Below are 20,224 nucleotides of genomic sequence, written 5' to 3'. Positions count from 1 at the left end.
TTGTGACTCAAGCTGTGTCCCTCTATATTAAGGCACCAAACAAAAAGACAGAGCCAGGCAGTGATGAGTTTGAATGTTTATTTAAAGTTATTCCCACTGCACAAACCCTCCCTGTGTGAAAGCCTAGTCTGAAAGGAGGAGGATACAGGCCACTATAGCGCCACATCAATGCATTTATTAACAAGGCTACTTGTTTAGTCACAACACCTCCACCCCCCACTGGTGTGGCACTCTGTGCTGCCCTGTGATAACACACTAGCATGTTGCAGCTAGTTCAAAAACAACCCCTGGAAGAAAAACAAATGTCCAATAAGAGACGGGGCTGAGATTAGAGTGAGTGACTCCAATTAATGAAACCAGAGGCAGTTTTACTAAATTTCAAGTTCCACAGAGAAAAAAAAAATGGGGCGGATGATGGTGAGAGACAAAGAGAAAATATTCAATACAAAGTATCCTCTCTTGCCCCTCAGTGTGGTTGCCGATCCGCAAGGCGTGCTTTGATGATGTCGCTAATGATGAAGGTTGAGGCTCGTGAATAACCTCAAGATTCACAGCGTGGTCGTCGTCGTCCTCCAATCAATGACGCAGTTCCTCTCTCCTCCTTCCACACGAAAACGGATGGACTGAGACAGAGAGAGAGAACAAGTTAAACACAGAGCAAGTGTGAGCATGTGTACTGCCATTTTGGTCCATTTATATAAACAGGGAAAGAGGGACCAACAGTGGTCGTCAATCTTATTTCATTATTTAAGACAGATGTTGTCCCCCTGCTTGACGTTCATTCATCAAATTCTGCAGCTGCACAAGGTATGAATGAGTTCCCAGAATACATAGTCTGTGAGAACTGTTAGAATTTATTTTAGGGCACATTTTTACTGAAAGATTTTCAGTGCTTTGAGCAGCACATGCTAAAATCCATTCACTTCCATTTGTATTGGGAAGAGGGCAGAATTTGCAGATATCTCATAGTTTGGAACACGAAACTAACAATATCTACATGGTCATATACAACTAGGGGGTAAGTAAGATAGTTTAGGAAGTTGTTCTAATAAATCGTAATTATGTGTTGGACCAAACATGTACTGTACGTATACAAGTGTTACCTGCGTAGGGGACTACAGATCTCCAAGGGGAATGATTTCTTCGTTGATAAAAAACTCAATGGTCTCCTCCTCCCAGTCATCAACATTGCTGTCCAGCTCATCGGTGTCCACTCCTTCAACACACACACACACACACACACACACATTAAAAACAAGTTAGATATTTTCTTAATTTAATAGGAAAAACTGTTGATGGAAACAAGTCAAGGTTTTTGAATATCAAAGTGAGAGGTGGCACCTCCTCTGAGCTCGAGGCGGATGCTCTTCTGTTCCTGATAGATCTGCAGTGCCGTCTCCCTGTAGCGACGGTACTCCTCCATCATGGCCCTGCGCTTGTCCACCAGCTCCTACTCGCACACAACAAACACAAAAACAGTCAGCATCTTGTGTGCAAATTTTGCTTTTGCAGCCTGAGGAAAAAATATTCTAAACACACAATTATCTGTTAACACTCTTAGCTGGTTAAAGATGGAGCTCAGAATATTAAAAATGACCCAAATACTTTCTCAACACAAAACTCAGGTAAGATATAATTAAAGAACTAGAAAGGGTAAAACCTTAGAAGCCTTGGACTGGCTCAGACGATCCTTCTGTTCAAAGATCTTTGAGTATTTCTTAAGATCCTTCTTGATCATCTGCAAAAGACAGAGAGATATTTACTGTAAAACAAGACTCAACAGCCATGAATCAATACAGAGGATGACATCAGAGACAGAATCAGGAGCCACAGAGCAACGCTGATACAGATAAAATGATACCTTGATCTGATCTGCACTGAGCAGGGTAGGAGGTCTGGGCCTCCAGAGCAGCTGACAGAAGCGGTCCTTGTTGTTCTTTTGAAGAAGGCGGCCCTGGAACGTCCACAGCCAGTATGCGTTGTCCACCTAGACACGGGAACAGACCATGATTAGTATAAATTTCAACCTATCGAGAGTGACTTGGTCTGACTGGGACAGGAGCAGCGTGTACCTTGTGGCTCCACCAGGAGACAGAGGTGACGACGTAGCGACCGGTTGGGTCCCACTCGACGTCAGAGGCCATGTAGTGCTCCGCTATGTTCATCATGGTGCAGTCTGACGTGTCCACAAAGGCAAGAGCTCCGTTCATACTGCACACAGTAAGAAAAGGTGAAGGTTACACAAACTCCTTCATCAGCGCAGACACACACACAAGTGCCAAAATATAATACAGTGAGCCTCAGATCAGAGTTAGAATCAGGAGCTTAGCTCTCATACGAGGTGTCAGAAAAGTTATTTAGTTTGTCATCAGCGGCTCTGGTCTGTCTCTCTCTCTTTCTCACACAGACACACACACACACACACACAGATTTAACTGACCTCCTGAGTCCAGCCAGCACCATAAACTGTCCCTGTGGGCTCCAGAAAATGCTGTTGGCCTGCTGCTTGTCAAACATCTCTGTTGGAAAAAAATAAAAAAATAACACAGTGGAACATTCAGTGGAGGTTTATGGGGTGATCTTGACTGTGCAAGATAGCGTCAATAGGAAAGTTTGCATGTGTGTCAGATCTACTCACTTATGAGCTCAATCTTGCCGTTGTTTTTGACATGATAGAAGGAGGCGTTGATTCTGGGAGACTCTCCGTGGAGAACGGCAAACTTGCTGCCATTGGGCTCCCATGCAAAAGCTATGATGCTTTCTGCAAATACAAAAAAACACAAACAATGGACCGGGGTTCTTTTTCAAAGGGAAGTGACTGTTACTTTGTGTGTTTGTCATGTTCTTACCCTTCATCTCCACCACATCGACAGGAACCTGCTTCTCTCTCATGCGGAAGATTTCAAAGTTGGTAACCACACCCTAAAAAAAAGAAAAAGAAAAAAAAAAGAAAAAATATATATATTTAGCATTTAAATTTTTACCAGTCAGCACCCGTCTGTTCCCCCTCTTTCTCTCTCCCTCTGTGTACCTGTGTTCCTTTAGGAGTCCTGTCCACCTTCACACACAGGTAATCTCCATTCCTCTGCCAGTGTAGCTTGCAGTCGACAACGTTGAAGAGGTTGCGGACTCTGATCTCCTGACGGGAAGGCATCTGCATCAGAGTCACTCTGGCTGGGATGTCTTTGTCCTCAGGTACCCAGAATGCTATGATGTTGTCACCAGGAGACCATGAGAAGTCCCTGCAGACACAAACATACAGATTCTTGTCAAAATATCCACACACAATGCTCTCAAAACTGAAAGCATGTGATTAGAAGATGCAAATCATGAAATCATTTATTAAGGATTCTTACTTGATCCCAGTAATCTTGAGACTCTTCTTGTCCAGCAAGCCCATAGACTGGAAGGAGCAGAAACATGGCTTTAACACTACTTGCAAAATTTACATAAGCACAACAACATGTTTTATTTTAAGATGTCTTACTGGAGTTTCATAGATGCTCAGCGTGTCTGGTGTCATCCTGGCAAAGAACTTTCCATCATGACTCCATCTGAGAACAAACAAATAACATCAGAATACATTCAAACACCACAACAGCAACAAAAAGTCAAACTTGAATGCAGAGAAGAGACACGTGTAATGAACGGACTTAAATATGGGCCAGTGTGCGGAGCTCTCGCAGTGGAAGCCTCTCTTCTTTTGTCCAGTCAGGATGTCCCAGATGATGATGGCCTGTGGGTCCTCCTTGGTGTCCATTAGTGGACTGAAGGTCACCACATACCTGCAGGACATCACAAGCACAAACAAGGTGTCAAGACAGCTCAGGTGCTGCAGAGTTCATCTAACGACACCCACCATTCGGTACCCCTTCATTGCGAGATTTCTGTACATTTACTGGCATTTTGTGCCGTGGCCAGGTCACGGTCATAAACCATGAGATATACAAGACCACATGAGGCACTAGGTTTATAGTAAATCATTATTTTTTTTTAGATGATATTCTGTTATTATAATTTTGCCATATTTCATCATTATTGTTTAAGATTTACATTCAAACAGCAGCAATAGGCTATTCAGTTCACATCAATCAAGAACACTTGATGCTAATGTGTCCGATGTGCACACAGTAAAAAGCACTTCATCAGCTAACAGCTAAGTGTCAGAGCTGCACAACAGAAATGTTGATTACCTCTCACATGGTGAGAAGTCGATGAGTGACACTCCCTGATGGCTGAACCTCTGAATCTGTTTGAACTTCTCGCCGCCCCACAATGCAATGCCACGTTGATGGAATGTGGCCAGATAGGTGCCTTTGGGAGACCAGCGCACGTACGTCTCTGTCCAGCGCTGCATCAAGACAAAGAGACATTATTAAGTCTGCAAACCAACCAGGGCGGATGAATTATGTTTAGCAGACTCCACAAATCCTGCATTTCCAAGTGCGATCAACTACTTACTGCTCTCTCTTCAACTGTGATTGGCTCTTTAGCATCATTGGAGAAAATGGCGGTCCTCTCTCCAGCTTCGTAGATCACACTGTACTGGTCACGACAGTCTGGGTCCTCAATCCAGTGGCGCATATTACCCTGAGCAGACAGACGACCTTACAGAGTTAATGGGGCATAAGGCATTTTGGCCTTTTATTTGGTTTGTTGGTATTTGATGTCCAAGTTTATAGAGTTATGCGAGGACAAAACTTTTTTTTTTTTTTAAACCAAACTGAAGAAGTGTAATAACCCGGTGTATTAAACTATGTACAATCAATAGTAAGGAGTAGTATCTGTGACAGCAAACACTCACAAAATCTTTGAAAGGCTGCTTTTCTGGAGTTTCCCACTCATCACTGATGTTCATGTATCTGAGAAAATGAAAACAGAAAATTAATCATCTTGTATCTTACACATCTGTATTTACATTTACAGCACATTTTGACTGACGCTATACACTCACTTGTCAAAGTCGGTGAAGAGGTTCACCCTGAACGTGTGCTGTTTGTCGAGTTTGTATCCGTCTGCGTTCTTCACCGCCTCCAGGGCCTGAGTGGGAGCGGCATATTCCAGGAAGATGTACCTATAAGAGCAAAAGGCATGTTTTACATCTTAAATTCAACACTAAGGCAGTAGAGAAACAGCATGACAGAGACAACAGGATCGTACCCTTTGGTCATGCCATCAGCCTCTGGGTAGAACTCGGTGGTGATCTTGCCAAACTTGGAGAAAATCTTGTGTATGACGTTCTTGAGTTTCTCCAAACGTTCTGGCCCCACCTGAGGAACGTTGTCCACCACCACCACCGAGTCTATGCCGTCAGCCTCCTGAGGCTTCTCCCTAAGGATGTCACCGAGGAGCTCTGAAGAGAAAAGGGAGAGAAAGAAGATCAGGGGCAGGAAGCAGTAGTGTTAATCTCTTATCGGATGTGTCTGTGGACGTCCTACTACATTTTCATGGCCCAAGGAGTCTTGAATTCAAAACTACATGACACTACTGACATCACTTTTATATCTTAATTGAAGGTTGTATGTGGTCATTCGTATGACTGTCTGTCAAAATGTTAGCTGCTGTCCCAGTGAACTATGATGAAATGAGATTAGCTGCTTTTCTTTGTCATATATAAGAGTAAATGAGATGTCTTTGGGCTGTGTACTGTTGGTTGGACAAAATATCTGTAGATTAATCATAAAGTGGCAGCCCTAGATTCAATGGGACCACATACCACAGCCTTAATGGACCATAAAGTTGAACCAACGCCTCTGTAAATTTGCTTTCCAGGGAGGTTGATTATTAGAACTAACCTGAAAGTAGGATTTACTGCTGGACTCTTGTCTTAGACTGCATTACACATATTTGGGTGACCTAAAAACACTGGCAGGTGACCGGATCACTCATTTTAGGAGGAGGTATTTCGAGAAATCTGTTTTTGCAAAAGCAATGCTTTCATTTACAAAGCATCTTAATAAAGGGGAGTGACGATGTTGCAGTTTGTTAACATTTTATCTGCAGGTTTGAGGGGGCATTAAGCAGCCAACTCCCCATTCACCAGTGATGTGAGAGCTATCTTTTATTACCAGCTGCTTCATGAAAACCACGGACTGCAGTCACAGTACAGATCTAAGCCTTAATTACCCACTCAAATACGAAAAACTGTTTCCTGTTAGCTTCACCTTATTGATATTCTGTTTAAATTTCCCCAGTTGACAGTGACAAGGCCACAATGAAAGACTGTCTGGTGTCTGGGTGAGGCTGCAATGGGCGTTAAATTCAAGTGTGTTAACATCGGCTCATGTTAGCTGGATTTGGGAATACTTTTAAGGAAAATGGCGGATTATTTGTTTAACCAACTACTATTACTAAGTCCCTGAGGCCGACGTGACAAGCTAGCTCCGTAGCATCACTACCGTTGAGCCCGTTAGTACAGCTCTTAGCTAGCACTTAGCACCAGGCCAGAAAGCCGGCGTCTTTCCTGCCGCCGCTCACCCTCATCGTCAACGTCATCCTCGAAGTCCTCCGGATCGCTGAAGGAAGGTTCCTCCTCTTCATACTCTGGGTCGTCCGCCATGTCCACCGTATCTTGCATTTAACAGGACTTAGAGACGGATTTCTCGCTACAACGGAGCAAAAATCCCAAAAACTGAGAGGCTGGCGGTCTTCGACCGGTGTGGCACCATGTGCGACTACGTGAAAATGGACGATGTGACGGAAACGTAACACCGGAACCTGATCGGAGCCATGACGCGCTGCGTTGAAGCGTTAAAGCTGTAAATCACAGGGATGGGCAGCATGTATTCCCCGCGCGCGTACTTTGGCCTATCCGCCCGTTAGCAGTTCGGCGAATGGTGCAGCTGCGCGTGTTATAACGGTCACATTTTACACTGAAGGAAGAAAGAAGAGGGAAGTCACACACCGGTAGATCTGAAAGTATTTCCCGCGAGATAGACGGTTAGAAAAACTACAAGAAAACACCACATTTTGTTTTTTAAAGCTGTAACAGAAAACCTAGCTACATTCCAGCTATATTTCCAGATATGTTTGTGCTTCAGTATAACTGTTAGCGGTGACCCGTCTGCTGTTTAGCATCTTGAGTGTTTGTTAACACACACTCAGGTTAGTGGTTAGTACCATGGACAGAGAGTGTGTGTCGCTGCTGCCCCGGGTCTGTGAGGTGCTGGTGGACTCAGGGAGGTCTCTGCCCGATGACACCAGCCTGGAGAAACTGTTGGACTGGTTCACAGGGCTCACCAAGACCGGTTAGTACTGAAATACCTGGTGGGATAGTTCGGTCATTTTTCCTCTCACCTGTCGTCTTCTGCTGCTGCTCTGACCTCTCAAAGCAGAGCTGTCAGCTGTGTGCTGTGCTGAGATAATTTGTGGATCCTTCCCTAATTTAAATGGTACTCCTAAAGGCATAAGTTATTGCAGTGAGAAGTTAGGTTTCAAAATAGGTGTTGAGATATAAGGCTGGATTACCACATCCTTTGGACAGAAAAGTCCTGCATAACAATTCATTATCCTACTCAAAATTACCTTCAGGACTTCTGCACATGTGAAACACAAACCTGTAGGACTTTTCAAATGGCTAAGTGATATTTTTCTTCTGTAACATGTTTCAGAAATGTGCACCATTCAGATTTCTTCCTTTGTTCAGGGTTCAATAGAATCACATTAGGCAAGGACGGAGCTGCAGCTAAAGTTTATTTTCATTATCAGTTAATTGATCAGGGAGAGAAAAACACAAGGTCACATCTTCAAATGTCCTCTTTAGAAAGCAAAGCAGCAAATCTCACAAATGACAACTTAAAATGGTAATTTTTTTCTCAATTGATCTATCGGTTAATGTGCTAATAGTTTCAGGTCCACATTTAAGATGTGGGGATCAGCAGTTGTTTGGAAATTGTGCTTGAAAAGCGACTTAAACGAATAATCAACTATCAAAATAGTGGCAGACCGATTTTCTCTCAATGCAGTGACTGATTAATCAGCTAATTGTTTCATATCTAAACTGAATTTATGAGATGGCTCCTGTGATGTAGAGGTGAGGGGTTATGAGTCTTTTGATACCTTTATTATTTTTCTCGATACATAATTGGAACTTCCTTTAGGGTTACTCAAGCCCTGGATGGTTTGACAGCTAAGAAATCTGTATCTCTGTCTTTTGTTTTTCTCCTGATGAAGGGGGATCTCTGCTGGAGACTTTCCCATGTCTGCCTGAGTTCATATCCACTGTGGTTAACAAAACATCATCCGACCCCTGGTGTTATCTCCTTCACTCTCAAACTCTCTGGGTTAATAGCTGCGACTGAGGATGGCTTCAGAATGCTTCAGGTAGAACTCGTGACACCTTGTACTTTTAATAAACTGTTATCAATAATTATTCCATAGCCAGCCAGCACTGACTGTAACCTGACTCTGGTGATGTCCCCTGGCTGCAGGAGCGCTCCATTCTGGACCTCGCCTTTAACCATCAGCACTGGCATGAAGCAGGGCTCTGGGAGGATCCTTGCATACGGATCAGCTGGATCCAGGGCCTAAGGAGCATGCTGCAGCACTCAAAGGCTCTCAGTTTCTTTGTACAAGCTGGTGACTCTCCTCTCCTCACGCACAGACTATAGGCCTAATTCATAGTTTAAACTGAGCATTTTACAATTCAATGTTTTAAATTCGGACACATTTTTTATGTTTGATTCTCCAGATTTCACCCTGCCACTCCTACAACTCCAGACAGACGCAAGCCTATTTGTTGTCTCAGCTGCCAATCAAATGCTCGCCCACATCCTGCTCTTCTTTCAGCCAACATCGCCTGCAGGATTTAACGGCGTAGATAAGAAACACGGTGATGGCAAGACAACACGAGCCTCCATTGCAGACATAGAGCACTCAGGCATCCCTATGGAAACCAGCCAAGATTACACTACTGTTGTTACAGCAATCTTGGAGTACCTCAAGGAGTCACTGGTTCCCAAAGAAAACACAGGGCTCCATCAGAGTCTGCAGATCCTCAAACTCCTCGCTCTGCTCCTAGCCCAGGCCAGGCCTTCGCTCCGGGATAAGCTGCTCCAGACAGTTGCAGGCTCTCTGGAGGAACTGGCGACAGCAGGCTACAGTCAGCTCACGCTGCCTCTGATGGACATTATTCTGGCTGCACACAGGTTGACCACCTCTCTCATATGGCCGCAGACACTGTAGAGTAGAGATTTACAGAGCTTTAATGTTTCACAGGGGAAGATTAACATGCAGTATGGATTTGGGACGCAGCTGTAGAATAAATGAGGTGCTGCAGTATGATGATAGTAAAACAAGTTTTAACGAGTGGGGTTGGTTTTAAAAGTCTCTCCATGTTTTTCTTCAGCAGCTCCAGCACTGATGGATGTGTCCCAGACCAACGTGTCACTCATCTTCTGTCCTCCATGTTGAAAATGGACAAACCCTCTGACCTCATTCATGCTGCAGCTGCTTTTCTCCGCAGAGGCAATCAGTAAGCATCTGTTCACAGAATGACTTCACACTCACACAGTTTGCAGAGATTTTAGTTTCTTTTTCTGTTTTGTTCCTGCTCAGGGACACTGTACACTCAGCCCAGGCTGTGAGAATACTGCTCCTACCCCTCCATATTATAACCGGTCAGACTCTACTGGGCACAAACACAGCAGGTAACATGCAGAGATATACAGATTAAAAAGTGAAAAAGTCTCTTGTTTAGCTTCTGTGCGACTAATAATATTCTCTGTCCCTGCAGTAGAAGAGCATCAGTTTTCAGTGGTAGAACAGCTGAAGACTAAAACCCCCTGCATCTCTATGATTTGTGTCTGTCTGACAAACACGCCACAGATCACACTCACGGTGAGAATGCAAGGACATCCAAGAATACAGAGGAAGAAGTGGCCTGTTTGTTACGTGTGGCAGCCTAACGTCTCTCTCTTTTTATTCCTCAGCCTCCTGATGTACTCCCCTGTCCTCCAGTTTTAATTGTCACAGCAGTTCTGTCACTGTTAAGAATCTGCAGCGGAGACTCTTCCTCCTTGTCCACTGGCTGTGCTGAAGTTTTCAGGAATGTAATTGGCAGTGGCAAAGTTCAGAAATGTGCTCTAGAGGCTCTGATGGGTCTCAGCAGCAGCCCAGGTAAAAACAGTAGAAAATGTCAGCCACCTGATTTCAACTAATTTGTGTCCAGATGTCTTTATGAAAGTATTAAAGTAAATTTAACTTAATAAAACAAACTGTGTGTGTGTTTCAGGAGTGAAAGACAAGCTGACTGAAGTGTTCACAGTTCTGATACAATATCTGAACAATCCTGACTTGGACCCCACTGTAAGTTTCTGTGCATGTCTGTATCCATTGCACAACTTTCTGCAGTTTCACCACAACACACACACACACACACACACACACACACACAAGACTTTCTTGTGCTTTATTTTGTCTTTGTCACTCTACTGCCAGCAAACACTTCGTTACAACATGAGGCTTTCTCAGACCACACCTCACACCCTCCAACAGCGAGTCATCAACATCAGTGCTGACTGTGTTTGTGTTCAACATTCATCTATTAGTTGCTGCTCCAGCTAAGTTAGATATGCAATATTATGATACAGATGTCAACAACTTAAAGGTTACATTGTATTTAGGATGAAATATAACTTTCTGGCGATTGTAAAGTGTTGTATATTAACTCTTATTAAAGTATTAAAAGGACCGTTGCAAAAACCAAGCAGCTTATGAACACAAGGAGGATGGGAGTAAGTTTTATTTGGGATTAGTCATGGTTACGAAACATTACAACAAAATTTCTGTTTCTGTTGGATAGAGTTAAGTTCACCCTGAGGCTTGCAGCTGAATTTAAACCCCACACCTTAAAGAAGCTGAGTGTGTCTAAAACAGATCATACCATTACTGATGGTCTTAACCTATGTAAAGATATACCTGTTCACCTCGGTTCTAGAGCTTTTTTAAAACCATTCTCATTAAACTTGCTGTGTCTGTGTTTCTCAGGTACTACACAAGTCCTACCAGGCTTTAGTGAAGTGGATGAGTGTGTGTAAAGACCTCTCCCTTATAACACACCAGCTCAGACAAGGTGAAGTTCATCAGCAGCCTTCTCACTGAAGCTCATAAATACTCTTGAATCAACAGCAGACTCTGCTCTTTTTGTGGCTTTTTGTGACATTATAATGCGTGTGTATCCCTGTTAGATCTCAGCGAGGTGGTGAAGAAACGTGTGTGTGACATGCGTTGGGAGGTGAGAGACTCAACGGTGGAATTTGTGGGAAAACTGGCAAGTGTTGTGAGTTCAGCTGAGGAGCCCTGCGATGCGCCTGAGGCTTTCTTGGGCGGCTGCTGTAGCACTCCTCTCCTCAGGGAGGCGCTGCAGGATCCAGAGAGTTATGTGAGAGCTAGTGCCATCTCTGCACTGGCACAGACACTGGCACACAGCTGGCAGCAGGGGGCAGCACTCACACAGGAGCAGGTAGGCAGAAATTATTTCAAGATTACAGAAAGGAACTTGCTGCAGTGTAGGATACTGAGACTAAGGGTTTGAGCTTTCTTTGGACAAGGTTCTCAAATGTTCGATCAACATTTTGTCTTACATTACAGTACTGAATGTTTCGGCAGTCTCCAACTATTGACATCAAATCTAAAATTTGTAGGCTTTAAAAGTAGTCACCAGGATCTTCAACTGACTTCTAAAATGAATAGAGAAGTGAGAGACATGTCCTGATAAGGGTTGGACACCAGTTTGACAAAATAATCACAACTCAACTCAAAATAAAATATTGAGTGGGTTTTGAGCTGCAGGTGTCGCATGTGTCATGTCCTCCAGCAAGGAGGCCCTACACACCCATGGGAAAACCCATAGGTGTTTTCACGTATTTTACCTGATTAGACCTCTTGTCAAGACTGCGTTGGTAATGTTCAGACTGTGTGCTTGACTGACATCTCCATCACCACCTTCCTTTGTTCTCACTAGGGTGGGACAAACTTAAACATTTATCTCTCATCTTAGGTTTCCTCATGTAATTCCCAGCATTGCCAGCCAGAACCCAAAGACAAAACAGACGCAATCAAACAAATGAAGGAAAAGAAAAGTGCACAAACACAGGGAAGACAAAGAAAATCACTCTAACCCCTTCAGAGCTACCCACTAAAAAATTTAATCATTGTTTCATTACAGTCATAAGTACATCTTGGAGTTAGAGGACTCCCTTGACTCAAAAAAATGACAAAACGGACCAAACAACGTCCACCCCTCAGCCTTGATGTCAGTATTATCATTCAGAAGATGAATGAGTCAGATGCAGAAATTGTCACTCAGGCATTCATATTATCTGGAATTGACTAACATGTTCTTCTCATATCTACCATTTTGTATGAGATAAACTTGACTGTACTGATAATCCTAACTTTCCGTCTCCATCCAGACTGACATAGTGAGCCGACTGCTTGAAATTCTCTCCCAGGACACAGAGGGATTCGCCAGGAGGGCAGTTGTGCAATATTTCATCACCTGGTTTTCTTCACACTCCTCACACACATCTCCCTCATCATCTCCCTCCTCCTCCTCCTCTCTCCTGATGAACTCTGTGAGCTCCGTCCTCTCTCTAGGCAGCGTTGACCTGGACTGGGAGGTCAAAGTTCACACTCTCGGAGCTGGCTGAGCTGCTGCTAGATGAAGCCTTTTCAGGTCACCGGGGTTACAGGAAGGGCTCGAACAACCATCATGCCCCGCTACACCCATACGCTGTGGTTTCTGGTCAGACTTACCCGCTTCACACACACGCCGGGACACGCACAGAGGGTGTGGAGACAGATTTGGCTGGTGTGCTGCACAATCTGGTGGAGCAGGGAGTCGTCTCAGCTTTGTTGAGTGGTCTGGTTGACTGTGATAGACCTGTGGGTCTGAAGGCCTGTCAGCTGCTGATTACACTCAGAGAAACAGTCTGTCCTCCGTTGCTGGATGCAACTGCTGCTGTGACAACAGTCGCTGAGGTGCCCTGCAAACTGCCTGGATGGGGTTGGGGGCAGGAGATTAGAAAAATACTGGTGTTGAAGAAGTGTGATCAGGCTAAAGAGGCAGATGTTGCTGCTCAGAGACGTTTCAATGGAGCAGATTCTGGAGACTGCGGTGAGGTGGAGAAGGAAGGCGTGAGCGAGGAAGGCGATGTTGTGTGTGTTGGTGTGTGTGAGGTGCTGCAGTCTCTGGGTTTAGACGTGAGGCTGAACATACTGACTCAAAGCAGCGACCATGTCCAAAACTCTCCCCTCTCTCTGCTGCAGGACATACTGACTGCGAGTGCTGCACACACTCGACCAGATGCACAACCAGGGCAAGAAGTCATAGTGGACTGTTATTGACACACACACATAATATCTTAACTCACACATGCTACATTTGCCTTAACAATGCTGTGATATGTTGGTTACCTGAGTCAAAAATGAATTGCTCTGATTTTACTGATTGTGAATATAAGCAATATGGCTATTTTTGACTTTACAAAATGTTGTGATGGACAATATATTCACCCTTAAGCCATCTTATAAAAGTCTCAACAGTTTTGAGAATTTTTTAACATTTAATATTAGAATTTCATTAAATATCAAGCAGGAAGTTGTTTATCTTTGTTCGATTTTTCATGATATAATGTTTAATTTCTAGAGATTTTTAATATACACTGGTCTGATCCAATACAGTTGCATATATCTTCCAGCAGAGGGCAGTCACAGCTCACCAGTCCTGCACAGACCTGCACAGTCCAGTTTGAGTCCTGCACAGGCCTCAAACTGAGACCAGACCAGTCCCAAACCCATGTCTTTACGACGCAGCCTGACTGAATCCAAAACCTGTATTTTTATTTTTATTTTTTTTAACTTTATTTCCTCCATTACTCACCATTAGCTCACCAGGCTGATTCAACTCTTTCCTCTTTTGTGCACACCACTGGGCATCTTCAGACGGGTGGAGATGATTGGCACAGAGTCACATCTCGTCTACAGTGGCTGTGCAGCAAAAGCAACATCTTAGCATCGGAGCAGCAGTCTGTTGTGTGACGAGTCAAGGGAAGAAAGAGAAACATAATACCTTAGATTTGAGAAACACATGTTTTGTCAGGACCTTATTGGGTAGCAGAACTCCTAAACCTTTTCAAATATAAAAAAGACTGAGCAACTGAATCAGCTGTTTCACCTTTGCAGAGACTTGTGATAATGATAAGAAGAGGTCATAAACTCTCCAGGTCATTGCTCTGTATTCGAAGGTTATTTTCATCCTTTCCCACCTTCTGTCTCTCTTTTCCACCAACCGCTGTCACTGATTTCCCCAGTGGAAAATGTTTCATTAAAGCCCCAGAGTTTAAAGAGTGTGTAGACATCATAGATGGAGGGTAGTCGCTGCCTCCACGTGTACACACACTCTCCAGCTCAGTCACATGGAAGAGCAGAGGGACACACGCGCAGAGAAAACTCTCCTCATTAACTAATGAGCAGGATGTCAGCGGCTGCACACACACACACACACACTGATTTTCACTGATTATCTCATCCAGTAATAGAGTGTCATCATCCTGCTGTGCTCTACTCACACAGCTGTACTCTCTCTCTCTTCATTCATGAAGTGAAACTATTTTTGTGGCTGACTCTACTCGTTGTGTTCAGCATGGAGGCGGTGGCTCTTTTCTCTTTTACAGCATCAGAAGCAGATGAGATCAGTTTTCAAAAAGGGGACATTATCAAGGTATGTTTGTGTGCATGTGTGTGTTTGTGTTGAGGTTTTAAAACTTGAAATTTAAAGTGAAAGTAACACAAAAGGTTGCATGTTTACACAGTAAGAGTGATTGTGCATGTGTGTTATAGGTGACAGAAATGGAGGATGATTCTTGCTGGTTCACTGCAGAGATCCAGGGGAAACGTGGCTACGTGCCTGAAAACTACATTTCCCTCCTTCCTCATCCGTAATTTGTCCTCATATGTTGTACTCACAGATCAATTTAGAATAGAAAACTTATTCATTCTTGCAAAATTACAATGTTTGGCATCAGTGGTTCCCAACCTTTTAGGCTTGTGACCCTTCAAAATGAGGCAGTTTTTACTTGTGTCTCTTCATCACTAAACCCTAACAGACCTAAAGAGGTCAAAGTAATCCAGATTTCACAAGAGAAAATGGAAAAAAAACTGTAGAGAAATTTGAAAAAACTAAAGTATGTGTCAAAGAAATATTTTTTCACTCTGTATCCCTGTAATAATTTTGTGACCCCTCAGAGTTCTTCTCAGACTCCTTTTTGAGCTCCTGATCCACAGGTTGAGAACCACTGATATACCTGACTGACTTTTTAATGGATAGATTTTTATGGATTTTTAATTTACAATATCTTCATGCCTATGCCAGTTAACTAGTAACTAGTAACATGAATATACTGTCATTTTTTGAAATATATTTGCTCAATAGGCGGGTGTAGTTTTCATACTGGTGTGTGTTCTTGTAGGTGGTTCGCAGGACAAGTGTCGAGACTTGAAGCCGAGCGTCGTCTCCGTTGGCAGGACATGGGAGTGTTCCTGCTGAGGGAGAGTGAATCAGCTCCGGGAGAGTTTTCTGTCTCTGTTAGGTCAGTGAAAGCACCACATACACAAACACAGACATCATCCATATTTCAGGGTGAGATATTGGTCTGACACAGTCCAGTCAAATCTCAGACTGACGTAACGTTTCTGGTTGTGGTATTGCAATTGCAATAAGTTGCAAAGTGTTTGTATTTGCATGTGTTGAATCTGCTGTAATTTCCCACTCAGCCAGCTCCTCCCTCACTCTGCTTTACCACAGTGTGTCTTGCACCTGAATCACATCTCAAAACAAAGAGACAGTTTAACACTTTGCTGATGGACTAAACATCAGCAATCTCCTTGTTATATTATATGTGCAGTTGGCTGTTTGTTTTCCATCACAATGAGCGCATTAGCAAGTTACAGCAACCACGTGTTTTTGAGTGTGTGTCAGGGTCAGCAGAGGGGAGAGTCAGACTATTTAAATATGTTCTACGAAGACCACTAAAAATATCACAGCCGCACAGACAGTAAGTGTGTGTGTGTGCTTGAGGAGGAAGTGTAATTTGGGTCATCAGAGTGACGTGGGACACATTTAATCATTGAGGGTAAATTAAATGTGTTCAATAATAATCAGGGCATTATGTAATACTACAGTCTTTATTTAAACACAGGTACATTATGCAACTGACACATGCCACAGACAAGAATGTACATTGTGTGTGCACATTAATAACATCTGTCTGCCTGCGAGGGCTGTGAGTTAAGAGGGACACTTTATTTATGTACATATATACACGTAGACGCTGACATTAACACAGTGTAATACTCAAAGTGATCAGCAGAGGGAGTCATGTTCAAGGAAAGTTCAGAGGTTTGTTGGTAAACGGAAACAGCTCCCAGCAGTTTGCCTTTATGTTCAACACAGCAGTGCATCCTCTATCCATCCATTATGTAAACCCACACAGTGCTGGAACCTTCCCAACATGCACTGGATGAGAGGCAGGGCACACTGCGAACACATCACACACTGAACACAAATTACTTGTGTAGTTTTAGATTATATTTTTCCATTATATTTTATATTTCTGTGTTGTTTATATACTCTACTGTCCCACAATAGGCCTTTTTCACATGCAGGAGAAGCACAGATGTAAAGAATATACTAACTTCATAATCTGTGTATCATAGATCAATATTAGTATGTACAGTAAACAATTGTTATGTTATGTGGAATTGGGACACAACAACTGACAACAATTGCACTCACAAACACACCTACAAGCAATTTAGAGTCTGCACTTACCCACACATCTTGTGGGACTTTGGGAAGAAACATATTAACTGCGCCACTGCAAAATCCCCAAAACATTTCACTTTATAAGCCGATACTTTTCAGCAAACAAGCCTTTGTCAGAGCACCACAGGACTGGTGCTACCCTCCTTTTAAAGTCAATACATGATTATCTTGGTTGTGAATATGCATGTTGAAATTGAAACATGTTTCAGTAAATAACTACAAAAACAAAATGACCAAAGGCAGTTACTCCTAAAAAAAGGAATAAATAAAGTCTATCTTGTCTTGTCTTATTTTATCTTATTGTCTGTTAGCATCCTGATGTTAGCATTTAGCTCAAAGCGGTCTCAAAGAGCCACTATCATGGCTGCAGACTCCTAGTCCTGTTTCACTATTTTTGCTTTAAAAAAAATGACTGAAACAACTGATTGATTATCAAAATATTTACCAATATAGTTCATTGTTTCAGCTCCACATATTATACTCCCTATCATTGTCATATATATTCTGTATCTTCACTCACATAATTACCTATTCAAAACTGCTCAGAGCAGAGTGATGTGAGCTTGTTTACATTCAATACTGTGAGAAAAAAATCTCCCATGATGATTTTGTAAAGGTTTGTGGTGTCATTTCCCACACTGACAGAGGTATGCACAAAACGCCTGTGAATTCCTAAACAAAGAAACAAGCTGAGGAATGAAGCAGCATCAGCACACATACCTGCCTACCTTTCTCACTTCCCTTTATCCACCGCTCTTACTCTGCAGCTATGGTGACAGGGTGGAACACTTCCGAGTCCTGGAGGGGGGAGGTCAGTACTGCATCTGGGACGAGTCGTTTTGCTCCCTCAACCGTTTGGTGGATTTCTACAGAACCCACAGCATCGCTGTGGAGAAAGTGGTGCTGCCTCAGAGACCCTCCCTCGTCCCCTCGCCTGCTGTCCCACCCTCAGTGTAACCCCTATCCTAACCCTTACAAAAGCAGCTCTCAGGAGTCCCTCCCCTCACCCCGCCTCTACGCTCACCCCTCTCGCCCGGAGAGAGAAACCTCCCAACATCTGCTGGAACCAGTTTTGGGGGTATGATAAATCAATCATCAAGTCATTTTTTGTTTAATGAACACCTTCTGCTTCTGTTTAAACACACACCTGTTTGTGTGATGGCTCTGCTCTGTCTTTGTCTAGAAACCTCGTCTGGCTCATGCCCTCTGTGATTACACCCCCCCTCAAACTGCCCACCTCCACTTCCTGCGGGGTGATATCATTGACCTGCTGGACTGCTCCGGTTCTCTGACCTGGAGAGGGCGCTGTCGAGGCCGAGTAGGCATCTTTCCGCCGGAGTATGTCCAACCTCTGTACCACTGACACCATATCAGTGTCACTGACACTTACCCGTCAGGCTGTAGTGACTCACCTTATTTATCCAGCAACTGAACTGACGCTGAAACAATTAGTCCAACACTCAATTAATTAACAGCAATTTTCATTATTGATTAAAGGCCCTGAAAATTTATTTTTTCAATCAGCCTCTTACAATGAGCATCCTGAGTGGACACAGTATTTTCAACCAAAGTTGGTACAGTTTTGCTTGTGTCACATGAAAAATATCTGTTGTTATGTCTGTTCTTCTCCACGCTCCTTACTGTTGTGTTTGACGAGAAAAATCTACACTGACTTACTTCACTACTACAAATGAATCCACGGATCACGGTTATTTCACTGGGGCAAATTTGTTTTGCTGTAAATTGTCACTTTAAAATACTGCTGTGACCGGGTCTCTAAAACCTGAAGATGTGTTTTTCAACTTTATTTTTTGTTGATTTAGTCCTAAATACTTAATGTTACAGAGAAATACTAAAGATTTGAAATCAGGTTCAAATCAAGTAAATCAAAAATTAAGTGAAATTAACTAATTTCCTGTGCTGAATACATGACATGACATTTGACTTTATGTTAACTTTGTTTTACCATCTTGTCCACGCCCTGAACCTCCCCTATAGTAAATGTAAGTAAACTGTACAGAAGCCAAATAAAGTGTGCTTTTATCTCATTATAAATATTGTAACCTGCGTTTTGTGGACAAACACATGTAGCTTTGATGCATATATCTTTACATTTATTAGAGATATCACCAGAAAAAAATATCAAGTTATCAAGTTTCTTCACATTCAACAATCTGTACTTCTCAATACTCATGAATGAATTTCACCAATAAAAAAAATTAACTCAAATGCACAGCAACTTGGACATTACAACAGAGTTTCTCAACCTTGAGATTGATGCCTCTTGTTAACTTGACTGGAGCCACAAGCAATTTTCAGTACCCTATATTGTAATTTGTTTGATATATTTGTAGTAATAAAAAATAAATGTAAAACTCATTATTTTGGTGTAATTTGGATGCACATAAATGCATGCCATGTTTAAATTTGCATGACCATTTTAAAGCTCTTTCAAAAATAGCTGTCATAAGGACCAGAAAAAGTTGAGGAATTCTGATTCATAATAATTATAAAAAAGCTTAATAACATGAAAGAACGCTACAACAATAACTAAAGGTTCACTAAACCTTGCTTGACAGACATGAGGCCATTTAGATAAATATAAAATTACCACTGAGCATAAATTCAATGTCAAATTCAAAAGTACATGAAAGTCACGTACAACCTAAACCACATACTGATAGATGTATTCTTAATATATAATCTTATTTTGTAAGCTTTAAGTGCAGGATATGATGTCCATGGCGCAATAACTGCACATTCGTGTTCACAGTAATTTGTACAATACCCTTCTAAAACTTTAAAACGAAGCCACAGAACTAGGCTACAAGAAGTAGAAGGGGAAGGTCTTTATGAACAAACCAATATCCTATAGTGGGGCAGTGGTAAAATAATAAACATAACATCAAAGCACATCTGTAGAAATACTGGACACAGCCTGAACTGCTCACCATTTAAACACATTGTGAGAGGGCAGATTTTTGAACATTTTCACCATTTTCCCATGACATTTTGCACTTCCTTGAATGAGAAAGTCTGGCATGTGTATTCCATATATGTAATTTGATGCAGATGTGGATCCAGTTGCAGATAATAGAACATCTCAACATTTGCTGTTATGATAGAATAGACTCAGATTTTTGTGCAGCCTTTAGTGGAGGTATGTGCTCTCTGGGTATTTTCTACTTTGAAATGTGGATGTTTTACAGCACCTGAAACTACAACAGTTTTGTGAAATACATTGTGTTGATTTCTGAAGAATTAAAATTGAAAGAATCTGTGCCAAAAATCTATTTGTTTCCCCACCTTCTTGGATCTGGAGAACTCGGCTGCTGTTTGGCAGGCAGAGTTTGTAGTTCATGTTGAAGATGCTGGCAGGAGTTCAACGTGAGGGTGAGG

The 20,224-nt window shown here is 42.6% G+C and overlaps 3 protein-coding genes and 1 non-coding gene across 4 annotated transcripts; 2 read left to right on the top strand and 2 right to left on the bottom strand.

The window, feature by feature from the left end:
- Window positions 1–64: 64 nt before the first annotated feature.
- eif3ba (eukaryotic translation initiation factor 3, subunit Ba) lies at window positions 65–6,701 on the bottom strand. Its single transcript, XM_018684445.2, has 19 exons — window positions 6,478–6,701; window positions 5,161–5,353; window positions 4,955–5,074; window positions 4,805–4,862; window positions 4,462–4,590; window positions 4,194–4,351; window positions 3,654–3,785; window positions 3,488–3,554; window positions 3,357–3,403; window positions 3,032–3,242; window positions 2,850–2,922; window positions 2,639–2,761; window positions 2,441–2,519; window positions 2,073–2,211; window positions 1,862–1,987; window positions 1,661–1,738; window positions 1,342–1,450; window positions 1,104–1,216; window positions 65–623 (listed from the first exon to the last, which is right to left on the bottom strand). Exons 1-18 carry the CDS (start codon window positions 6,575–6,577, stop codon window positions 1,116–1,118), a joined length of 2,043 nt encoding a protein of 680 aa, XP_018539961.1. The 5' UTR covers window positions 6,578–6,701; the 3' UTR covers window positions 65–623; window positions 1,104–1,115.
- On the bottom strand, window positions 2,296–2,377 carry LOC127142532 (small nucleolar RNA SNORD60). Its single transcript, XR_007813347.1, has one exon. It is a non-coding gene; the product is annotated as a small nucleolar RNA SNORD60 (small nucleolar RNA).
- A 131-nt stretch (window positions 6,702–6,832) lies between the features above and the next one.
- brat1 (BRCA1-associated ATM activator 1) lies at window positions 6,833–13,600 on the top strand. The gene is given in 14 exon segments (XM_018684443.2): window positions 6,833–7,247; window positions 8,173–8,246; window positions 8,248–8,322; window positions 8,430–8,577; window positions 8,690–9,146; window positions 9,347–9,472; window positions 9,556–9,647; window positions 9,734–9,837; window positions 9,930–10,116; window positions 10,232–10,305; window positions 10,987–11,071; window positions 11,187–11,461; window positions 12,414–12,638; window positions 12,640–13,600. Coding segments are annotated over 14 exon segments (2,757 nt in total). The 5' UTR covers window positions 6,833–7,120; the 3' UTR covers window positions 13,348–13,600.
- A 443-nt stretch (window positions 13,601–14,043) lies between these two features.
- Window positions 14,044–20,224, top strand: LOC108888459 (GRB2-related adapter protein-like). The gene is given in 6 exon segments (XM_018684448.2): window positions 14,044–14,722; window positions 14,842–14,939; window positions 15,471–15,590; window positions 17,593–17,731; window positions 17,733–17,903; window positions 18,009–20,224. Coding segments are annotated over 6 exon segments (786 nt in total). The 5' UTR covers window positions 14,044–14,644; the 3' UTR covers window positions 18,189–20,224.

The sequence above is a fragment of the Lates calcarifer genome, linkage group LG5, assembly GCF_001640805.2.
Source record: "Lates calcarifer isolate ASB-BC8 linkage group LG5, TLL_Latcal_v3, whole genome shotgun sequence".
NCBI classification, from domain to species: Eukaryota; Metazoa; Chordata; class Actinopteri; family Centropomidae; genus Lates; species Lates calcarifer.
The sequence above is the reverse complement of the archived record's forward strand: the minus strand, read 5'-3'. Positions and strand labels throughout refer to the sequence as shown.

Coding starts and splice junctions, on each gene's coding strand:
- eif3ba (XM_018684445.2), bottom strand. CDS start 6,577: ATGCAAGATACGGTGGACATGGCGGACGACCCAGAGTATGAAGAGGAG. Junction 3,243..3,356: donor CTCAAGATTACTGGGATCAA/GTAAGAATCCTT, acceptor TTGTGTCTGCAG/GGACTTCTCATGGTCTCCTG. Junction 1,739..1,861: donor TCAGTGCAGATCAGATCAAG/GTATCATTTTAT, acceptor TGTCTTTTGCAG/ATGATCAAGAAGGATCTTAA.